Source organism: Athene noctua, chromosome 16, assembly GCF_965140245.1.
Source record: "Athene noctua chromosome 16, bAthNoc1.hap1.1, whole genome shotgun sequence".
NCBI lineage: Eukaryota > Metazoa > Chordata > Aves > Strigiformes > Strigidae > Athene > Athene noctua.
In genome coordinates, this window is record NC_134052.1 from 16,267,280 (window position 1) to 16,277,996 (window position 10,717).

Below are 10,717 nucleotides of genomic sequence, written 5' to 3' on the forward strand. Positions count from 1 at the left end.
GCCCCCCAGAAACGCCCCAGCCCAGGCTCTCCCCCTCCTCTAGCCCATCCCCGTCAGCTGGTGGCCATGTGTGGGGCGGCCACAGCTGAGTACACAGCCCTTGCCATCCGTCTTGCCGCCTGTCAGGGCTGGGGGCTGCTGTGGCCCCCCAGCCAAGGCCCAGCGGGACGCCGGGGTGAGAGCAGGGGCTCCCCTCTCCACGCAGGCACCTGCCTGCTCCCTGCCTGCCCATCCCAGCTCTGCCCCGGCCACCTCTGCAGGGGTCGAAACAGCCCCTGGTCTCCCCCCCCCCGCCCTCGGGGCTTTTGCAGGGCCAGGAGGAGGTGGGGGCCCCTTGAAGGGATTGATGCACAGTGAGGGGTGGCAGGGGACAGAGCCAGCAAGGGACACAGCCGGCGCAGCCCTGCCTGCCCCCAGCCCCAGCGGGACCCCCGGCGTGGCCCATTCCCCACCGCTGCGTGATTTACAGGCTCTGCGCAGGCAACAAATGGCAAAGGAAAACAGGGCAGGGGGGGTCCCGGTGCGAGGGGCTGCCTGCGCCCCGCGGGGGGGAGTGGGGCCGTTTGCTCACAGCCAGAGGAACGGGTGGGCAGCGAAGCAGAGCCGGGGCCAGACACCCCCGCCACGGTCCCAGCAGTGACGAGCCCTGGCACGCACCGGGAAGGCCCCAGGTGTGGGGGGGGACCCACAGACCCAGAGGCCACACCCGGAGTTTCAGTCCCGCAGCCACGGGGGTATGGCTGTGTGGCGGAGTGGGACGTGATGCCACCTCGTCCTGTGGCCCCCAGGTCCCCTCCATGGATCACCGTGCTCTGGGGTTTGGCACGTGTCTGCTGCATCCCATGGCCACCATCCCAGCCCCCAGCAAGCCCCCGAGTTGGCGCTTTTATCCTCATTAATGGGAGGTTTCCCCCAGTATCCTCCCTCCAGTTGTGGGCTGCTGGCAGGATGGGGACCGCAGCTGGCACACGTTGGCACCTCGGCCACTGCCAGGGCCCGGCTCCTGCCCTCCATTTGCCGCTTGTCCCGCTGCGCCCGGAGCATCGCCGAGCTGCCAACCTCTGCCCGGCCGCAGGCCAGGGAGGAAGGCAGGCAGGAAGCCTCCTGCCTGCACCGCTCGGCGGGCTGCCCCCCTGCCTGCTCTCGGGGGTGCTGGGCTTGGGGCTCGGGGGGTGAAGGCAGAGCAAGACCTGTGCGACCTCCCCGGTGAGGAGGAGCAGGGGTGGCCATCGCCTGTGGTATCGGGGGCTCAGGGAGGACCAGGAGCAGACCACGGGCTGGGGGGGCACACGCAGCCCTCCCCGGGACGCCACCGGCTCCTGCTGCTGCCAGCTCAGCTCTCCCCTGGCAGGAAGAGACTCGGTGTTTCCACTGCCGGCGCGCACCTTCCTCCCCGGCAGGAGGAAACGCTCCTGGCTGCCTGGCAGTGCTGCCCGTGCCCCTGCCCATGTCCCCCTGTCCCCCTCCCGCGGTGGGCAGGCGGGTGCCAGGCCCTGGGGACAGAGGGGTGAGGGGCTGCCTGCCCTTGCCACTCCCTGCCCACCCTGGGCATCCTCCCGGGCACAGACCCAGTCCCAGTGGGGCGTCGGGAGCAGCGTGTCCCCCACTGCCATCCCCTCCTACAAACACCCCGGGGACCACACCGGTGCCACTCGCTCCCGGGGACCTGCCCGTGCCCTGCGTTCGCCCCACGCCGCCCTGCACAGAACCCGGGCCTGGCAGGGGACAAGGCGGGCAAGGGCTGGGCACACACTGCCCACGGGCGGCCACTGCGTGTGGCATCGCTGCGCAGGCGCTGGAGGCCGAGGGCTGCGGCACAGGGAGCACTTGCCACGCCAGGTCACCCTGGCACGGTGTGCAGCACCGCCGGACTCCGGTACCACCGCCTGGAGCCCGGCCCCGGGTGCAAGGTGCCCGTGGCCAGGCCGGCGTGCCGGAGCAGGGCCAGGCCCGTGGCCGGAGCCAGCGCTGGCTCCCGCGGGCTGGGGCGAGGACGCTGGCTGCTGGCCGGCGGCTCGGGGGGCCGGCTGGGGGTGGGCTCCGGCGCCAGCCCCTCCCCGGCCGTATAAATCCCGATTCCCCCGCAGACAGTCATCCCAGCCCCGCTCGGCCGCCGGAGCGGAGCAGCAGCGGGAAGGCGTCCGTCCGCAGCCGGCCACCGCAGCCGTGCCGGCGGGGGAAGGCTCCCCGCAGCCTGGGGGGTCCCCCCAGCAGGGCCGGGGGCGCGGGCGGGGACCCCGCCATGGCCTTCACCATGCTGCGCCCCGTGGCCGCCCGCGTGCTCTACCCTGACCTCAGCATCCTCTCGGAGGACGAGGAAAACCGGAGCGAGAGCGACACGTCGGACCAGTCGTTCGGCTGCTGCGAGGGCGCCGAGGCTCGCCGCAAGCTGCCGCGGAAACCGGGGCCCATGGTGATGGTGAAGCAGAGGCAAGCGGCCAACGCGCGGGAACGGGACCGGACCCAGAGCGTCAACACGGCCTTCACCGCCCTGCGGACCCTCATCCCCACCGAGCCGGTGGATCGGAAGCTGTCCAAGATCGAGACCCTCCGCCTGGCCTCCAGCTACATCTCACACCTGGCCAACGTGCTGCTGCTGGGCGAGGGCTGCGAGGACGGGCAGCCCTGCTTCAGTGCCATCTACGGCGCCAAGGGCGACCTGGACAGCAAGCAGCCCCGCAGCATCTGCACCTTCTGCCTCAGCAACCAGCGGAAAGGGGTGAGCGGGGCGCTGGGACGGGGCCGAGCGGGGCGGGAGGCTCGGTATGTCCCCACGGGATGGGGGACAGCGGTCCCTGCCCCGGCTGAGCGGGGCAGGAGGCTCAGCACGTCTTGGCGAGAACCACAAGCGCTTGGTTCCAGCCCCCGCCGGAGGTTTTGGCTGCTCCCGGCCAAATCCTGCTCGTAGCCGCACGCCCACAGCTCCCGCTCGCGTCAGAGGGCCGGGCTGCTCCCCCACGTCCGTCCGGGCCGGGAGGTCTCGGGGGGGTTAAACAGTCACCCCAGTGCTGGGGGCACTTGGCCGTTCCAGAGCTCACAACCTGACCCCGTCCCTGTCCCCAGGCTTGTCCCCGACCCCACCAGCCCCGCCAGGCGCTGCGGCAGCGCTGCCCCAGGCAGCACCGTGACGTGATGCAGGGCAGAGCAGACGCCCCATATGGGGGGGCCAGGCAGGGCTCCCCCTCCCGTGGCCTCACTCAGGGTCTGCTGGCGGTGCCGGCACAGCTCCCACCTAGGTTGGGGGGCCAAGCTGAGCACCCCTGCCCTGCCCTGCCTGCCCGGCTGACCCCCCCTGGCCTCCTGCAACTCGGGGGGGGGCACCTTTCCCGTGATGATCCCACCCTGCTGCCCACGCTGGGGTCCTGGGTACCTGTGCCCCAGGGATGGGCCATGCAGGGTGCAGGCTGAGGGGCTGGCGGGCACCCCCAGGCAGGGCCATGGGCAGGGGCTGCCAGACCCCCACCATCCCCACGGGACCCCCAAGCTGTCCCATGGGTGACCCCGAGCGGTGTGGCCACAGGGGACACTCCAGCCCTCGGGGCTCTTTCGGTTTCTGCTGCTCCAGTTTTTATCACTCCTCCTGCTCCCCCTGTCCCCCACCCCATCTCTGGCCGGACTCTGCAGCCTCCCCGGCCCCCCCCGGGAGACCCCCAGCCCCAGTCTTTGTCCCCTGGCTGGGACCCTCCAGCCAGGCCTCAGCCATGTCCCTGGGCTGCTCCCCGAGGCAGGAGCTGGGGGGCTGACATGGCACTGGACCCCCCTGGGGACCCCGCGGAGGGGCTGGGAGCTCCTGCGGCACCTAGGACTCTGCGAGGAACAGCAGGAGATGGGCTGGAGGTGGGATGTACTGGGCCATACTGGGCTGGGCTGAGCTGGAAATGGGCTGGGCTGGAAATGGCCTGTACTGGGCTGGGCTGGGCTGGAAATGGGCTGGGCTGGGCTGTACTGGGCTGGAAATGGGCTGTACTGGGCTGGGCTGGGCTGGAAATGGGCTGTACTGGGCCATGCTGGGCTGTGCTAGGCTGGAAATGGGTTGGGCTGGGCTGGAAATGGGCTGGAACTGGGCTGTGCTGGGACTGAGCTGGGTGGGAGCTGGGCTCTGCTGAGCCATGCTGGGTTATACTGAGCTGTTCTGGGCTAGACCTGAGCCATGCTGGGCTGTGCTGGTTTATACTGGGCAGTACTGGATTGAAGTTGTGCTGGGAGATGGGGCTGAGCCTCCTCATCCCCATGGAGGCCGTGGGTCTGTCCTGGCGCCGTGGGTCTGTCCTGGGGTGACACCAGCCCTGCCCGGGGTCTGAGCATGGTGGCACTGAGCAGCCATGGGGGCCGTGTCCCTGTGGGGTGACGGGGCTGCAGGTGGCCCCCCCCCCCCCAGCAGCCACCCAGCTGCTCGCCAGGCACAGCCCTGTCCGTCTGTCCGTCCGGGCAGCGCTGAGCCCTCGGGACTGCGGCACCGGCCGTTTCAGAGTGAGGCACGAGGTGATGGTGGGCAGGAGCGGGGACCCCCCCGAGCCTGGAAACCCCCCCAGCGCCTGCAGCTCTCCCCTTCTCTCTCTGCAGGGTGGCCGGAGGGACCTTGGGGGCAACTGCCTGAAGGTGCGGGGGGTGACGCCCCTGCGAGTGTCGCGGAGATGAGCCGGGGTCCGGCAGCACCCGCCTGAGACAGCGGCCGAGCCGGCCGGAGCCCGCGCACGCCAGCCCCAGAGACCCGAGCGGGGAGGGAGGGAGCTGCCCGCGGCGGCGGCGGCCGAGCCCGAGGCTGCGGGTTGGGACCGCACCGACACCGGCCCCGGAGCCGGCGGCGGGGCGGGAGGATGCTCCCGCGGCCGAGGCTGCCCGCGCGGGGCAGGGCCGGGGAGGGGGGTCCCCGCGCCCTGGGGCTGGACTGGAAAGGGCCCGTGTGCGGCCGGCGTCGAGGCGCTCCGGGGGGGGACGGTGTCGCAGCCCCGCGGGCGCTGGTTGTGCACGTGCAGCCGCTTGGAAAATAAACCTTATTTTTCTGACGGGCCGGTGCCTGCCTGCAGCCCCGGCGTGGGGGGCACATGGTGTCCCCCAAACAGCCCCGGCCCTGCGCCCGCTGCCGGAGCCAGTGCGACCCTTCCGGCTCTCCCCATGGGTGCACTCGTGGGCCCCAGTGGGATCCACGTGGGTGAGAGCCCCGGGCACACGTTGTCCCCACGTCCCCAGGCCCTGCCGACAGCTTTGGCGCCGCGGCCTGCACCGTGCCGTGCCGCGGGATGGGGACGGCACTGCCAGCCCCACGCCGCAGCCGCGAGCGCCCGGGCGGTAGGTCGGGGTTGGTGTCGCTGCTTTTGTGCCGTCCCCTCCGCCTGGTACGTCACGGCTGCCACAACTGCCACCGCGACTGCCGCCAGCACCGCGACCGCCACCACAACGGCCACCCAGGGCCGCGCACGGGGCTGCAGGCAGCAGCACTTGCGCAGGGTCAGGCGGGGACACGGGGGGTTCCCAGCCTGGGTCCTCCCCTCCCACCCAGGACCCTGCTGGGGTGGGGGGGCCGGGTGGGCTGGCTGTCGGGGAGCGCTGGGCCTGGGAACGGGGCCCTGCCGGGGCCGGTGGCTCCCAGGGGCCGGCGTGTCGCACCGAGCAGAGGCAGCTGCAGATGGGGGCGACCAGGGGTTCCTGGGGTGACCCCCCCTGAGTGCTGCAGGGCCTGCCCTGCCCTGTCTCCCCGGGATGCTGGAGCCAACAAGGAGCAGGGGGACCACCCTGGGGGTCCCACAGGAGCTTCTCTCAGGGACGGGGTGAAGGCGGGAGCCCCCCGGCACCTTTCAGCCCCCCGCTCGGCCGCGGCGAGCCTGCCCCGGGCTCCCTCCCCCCGGGTTTGATTTATGGAGCTGACAGCGCGGCGCAGCTGTGAGAGCTGGTCCCAGGCAGGGACCGGGGTGGGTGGGAGAGGTTTGTTCTCAGCGTGGCTAATGTGTCCCAGACCCCAATAAACAGCCGTGAGATTCTCCAAACAGCCCAGGACACAGAATCCCTGCCCCCGGGTTTATCGGGGGGCAGGGGTGGCGGGGAGGGGGGGGGCTCTGCTCTGCAAACAGCCCGATCTGCACATGAAAAGGGACCGAGCCCTTGAAACGGCGGCTCTGGAGCCCCCCGAGGGGGCAGCGAGGGCTGGTGGGCCCAGTGCTGGGGGCCCATCAGGTCCCAGCACTGAGCGTCTGGGTCCCAGTGTGTTCCAGCCGCCGGGTCGTGAGGGCCAGTGTGTCCCAGGGCTGAGCACACGTGTCCCAGCATGTCCCAGTGCCAGCGACTAGAGCCCCAGCAAGCTCCAGTATAAAGGCCATGAGTCCCAGTAAGTCCCAGTGCAGGAGTTGTGCCCCCAGTATGTCCCAGTGCCAGGGAGTAGGGCCCCATCAAGCCCCAAAGTAAAGGCCATGGATTCCAGTATGTCCCAGTGATGGGGCTGTGGAATCCAGCATGTCGCGGTGCTGGGGCCATGGGTTCCAGCATGTCCCAGTGCCAGGGACTAGGGCCCCAGCAAGCTCCAACGTAACAGCCATGGCTCCCAGTACATCCTAGCACGGGAGCTACACACCCAGTAAGTCCCAGTGCTGGGGCTGTGCACCCAGTATGCCCCAGTGCTGGGGTTATGGATTCCAGCACGTCCCAGTCCTGCGGCTGCAGAGCCCAGCATGTCCCAGCACTGGGACCATAGGTCCCAGCACGTCCCAGTGCCAAGCCCACGGGTCCCAGCATGTGCCGGTGCCAATCCCGCGGGTCCCAGTACATTCCAGCCCCTCCCAGCACCATGAGAGGAAAACGGTGACTCAGAGGCACCGGAGGCTGCCGGGCTGGTGGGAGCTGAGCGGCCCCTTGCCCCACGCGGGGCGAGCGCCGTGGCCACCGCAGCCAATGGCCCGTGGTTGCCGCCGGCTCCCCGGCCCCGCGCCGAGCCCGGCCACGCCGCCTCTCTCGCGCTCCCCTCCCATCCTCTCCCCTTCCTGCGCACGGACACCCTTGGAAAGGCTCTTGGCCGCTTTCTCTGAGACAGGAAGGTGTCCCCGAGTCTCAGGAAGGAAAAACACTCAGTGCTGAACCCACAAAGACCGTCTCCGAGGGGCCGGGGCTGGAGAGGCTCCAGGCCTGACATCACCTGGGAACTGGAACCAGAACCGCAGCTGCACTCCGCGCCTGGTATTTTTTTCTTTAACTTGTGTTTTTAAACTTTCTTTTTATAGATTTTTTTTTTCCCCTTTCCCTTCTCCATTCCCCTCCCAAATATTTCAGCCTCTCCGCAGTTTAACCTTGCTGGGCCAGCGAGGCTGGAATGCAGCAGGGCTGCACCCGCGGCCGGAGCCCGGCGGTGCCGGGAGCTGCTGGGCCGGGGCCGGGCGGGCAGGAGCTGCCGGAGCTGTGGGCAGGGTCCCCGGGCAGGGATCGCTCCCTGGTGACGGGGGCGCTGGGACCCCCCAGCCCCCAGCACTGCTCTGCACCAGGGCCGGTGGAAAGGGACTCGTGGCCTCGCGGGGACCCGGGAGGGTCCGGCCAGGCACGGGGCAGTGGGAGGATGGAGCCGCCACGGTGAAGGGTCTGGCAGAGCCTCCAGCACCGCTCCCCCGACCCACGGCCCCCGGCACGAGGCAGCGGGGTCAAGCTGTGTCTGAGCCTGAGCCTGAGCCTGGGCCTGGGCCTAAGCCTGAGCTTGAGCCTGAGCCAGTCGAGCAAGCAGAGCCAGCCGGGGATGTGGGACACGGAGGCAGGTTTCAGCCCCGGGACCCAGCCCTCCCCATGCCTTGTCCTTTGGCAACACCCCCGGGTGCTGCCTGGCCCTCCCCGGGCGCCTCCCGGGGTAGAAGCTTGGGACAAAGACCCCACCGTGTCCTGTACCAGCACCAGAGCAAAGCTCAGCCCCTCGCTGCCCCGGGAATCCTCCCTGCTGCAGCGACAGCAGTGACTGACCGAGCGTCACAGGTCACCCCCGGCCCTGTCGGACCTGGGAGCAAAGGGCTGTGAAGTGACCCCCAAGGTCTAGATGGCAGCAGGTGGGGCCGGGGGACGTGGGCCAAAGGGACAGGGCAGGGTGGGGGGAAGGCCCAGGGAGGGATGGGCAGCCAGGGGTGGCGATGGGAGGGACACACCATGAACCGTGTGATGGGCACACTGGGATGGGGTGGGATGGGATGGGATGGGATGGAGTGGGATGGGGTGGGATGGGATGGACAGAGCAGGGGTCAGTGAGATGGCCCCCACACTGGGGGATGCTGGGCAGTCCCTGCCTCCCTGTGCCGGCAGACACAGACCGCAGTGACCCCACCAGCACCCTGCTGGGTCTCTGGGGAAGGAAGGGGACAAAGGATCCACCTGAATCCCCCAGGACACCTGCCAGCTCCTCACCACCCCACCAGGGCCGGCACTGGCCCTGCAGCCACACACCATCCTTGAGGGACACTCAACCCAAGTGTCCTGAGGTCCCCCATGTCCCAGCGGCGCAGAGGGGACCAGTGCAGGGCTGCCAGCCCCCCCAGCACCCCCACTGCCACCATCTCAGGGTGGCCTCCTGTGAAGCGGACCCACCAGGACCCCGTGCCGGCCGCGGTCCCCAGGGACACAGGCCCCGCTGGCAGGGACAGGGTGTGAAGCGCAGCGCGGGGTGAACACCAGGTTAATCTCCCGCTGGAGCTTCCCTCTGCAAACAATAAGACAATGCCCGGCCGGGGGCCGCCTGCGTAACCAGCAGCATGGAGGGGAAGTTGTAATATTTGGATTTAGCACTCAGTAAATTAAGGCAGAAAAAGGAAAAAGCGCTGGGGGTAATCAGAGCAGGGCTGGCCCTGCGCCCTGCCCCATGGCCAGTGGCCCCGGGGGGCTCAGCCCGGCCTGGGGATGGCTGCTGAGGGGGGCCAGTGTCCCTGAGAGCCAGCGTGGCCGGGCACGGCTGGGAGAGGGAGATGTCCCCAGGGTAGGCAAGGGGACAGGCATGTCCCCGCCGCGGGGACGTGCAGCCGGGAGGGTCGAGGCTGGGGCGCTCAGCGGGGCTGTGGGCAGCGCTGGCGGCAAACGCGGCATCTCCTGCGACACCAGAAAAGGGATCTGGGCCAGGAGTTTATTTTAATCCAGACCTGCTCACGCTCATGGGAAATCAAATCCTGTTTCTGCAGCTGGGGTGGCTGAGCAGGAGCAGGCCCCGGGGGGACGGTCACCTCCAGCTGACAGCAGTCGGGGTGGCAGGGGGTGACAAGTGAGGGGGGGTCTCCCCCGGGTGTATCCCCTGCGTGGGGCTGTGCTGGGGCCCCTCTGAGCGGGTGTGGGGGGGCCCTGGGCACTGCAGTTTCCAGGAACCATTTGGGATCAGCACTGGGGAAGGGATGTCTTGGGGGGGGGGTGGCGCTGGGCCCTGTCCTGCCACAGCACAGCTTTGCAGCGCTGGGCTTAGGTCCCCCCAAAACACAGTGGGGGTCCACGCTGCCATCCCACCCACCGGCAACCCCACTGGCCCCACCAGAGAGAGCCAGCAGGGAGCACACTGGGTGCCATTTCAGGGGTGCAGGGTCTGAACTGGGGGTTTGGAAGGGTTCCATCCCCCCATGTGCCCTGGGCAGAGGCCTCCCCCCATTTGAGGACCTCAGGGTGTGGGTCCAGAGGGCTGGGACAGGTAGGGGAAAGGTGACCAACAGGCAGCGGCGGGCAGCGGCACGGGAAGGCCTTCGGCACGCAGCCGTGCGCCAGGAGCCCATTTCCCCAAAACAGGGGCCGTTATCAGCAGCAAATACTCGGAGCGGTCCCAGGGGGCACCTCCAGCCCTTCCCCTCCACCTACCCCACCGCTCTCCCGCTCCGGCCCACGTCAATGCCGCCACGAAGGTGTCGGAACAATCGCCTGACAAAGAGCTATTTTTAGGGGCCGGGGCTCGGAGCGAGGATACTGCCCGGCCGCTGACAATGGGGGGAAGGGGGCCGGGCTTCCCCCGTGACCACTCGGCAGCAGAAGGACCCGTAAGATTTCCTCGATGACCCAGGCCCGTACAATACAAGGAAAGCGCGAGAGGGAGATACCCCCGCCAAGACGAGCTGCTCCTTTACCTAATGGGAGTGACCCGGGGTGAGGGGGCTGTGAGATTCAGGCCAGCGGCCTCCCATGGGGGAGACTCCCACACCAGGAGGGAAGTGGAGTGAAGCCTGGCCGTGCTTGGCTTTCCATGAGGCTGTGGCTGGAGGGAGCCTTGGGGGGCTGGGGGGCGGGGCAGGCTGGCTCCTCTCTGCTTGTGCCACACACCCAGGTGCTAAAGGGCACAGGGGACTCCAGGGAGCATGGTGGGGGAAAAAACGGCTCAGCACAAACCCCTCTCCCCTGCGGCCTGGTTCACAGCTCCGGGTGAGCTGCAGCACTTGGCCAAAGCCAGGCTGATGCAGCAGGGCAGCAACTAGCCCATGGCTGTGTGGCCCCAGCCAGCCCTGCTTGGAGGGTGCCATGAAGCCGGGCACAATCCTGCCCTGCCCAGGGGTCGGCGTGGGTCCAGAGGAAGCAGCGGAGGGATCAGGCTGTGCCCTCACGTGTTTTCTCCTCCCTGGGGTCTTCCCCAGTTCAGCCTGGGAGAGAGGGGTTGGTGGATGATCTACTTTGGGGGGAAAAGCTCATCTCCCGGGCTGCACGACTGGAAATGGGGGCTACAAATGTGAAAAGCAGCGAGGGAAGGTCACCAGGCCCTGGAAGAGGTCAAGGCTCTGCCCAGCTTCGGGCCCAGCGCTGC

General features: G+C 69.0%; 1 protein-coding gene across 1 annotated transcript; it reads left to right on the top strand.

The window, feature by feature from the left end:
- Window positions 1-2,109: 2,109 nt before the first annotated feature.
- Window positions 2,110-5,006, top strand: TCF15 (transcription factor 15). The gene is made up of 2 exons (XM_074920240.1): window positions 2,110-2,719; window positions 4,564-5,006. Exons 1-2 carry the CDS (start codon window positions 2,243-2,245, stop codon window positions 4,636-4,638), a joined length of 552 nt encoding a protein of 183 aa, XP_074776341.1. The 5' UTR covers window positions 2,110-2,242; the 3' UTR covers window positions 4,639-5,006.
- Window positions 5,007-10,717: the final 5,711 nt, after the last annotated feature.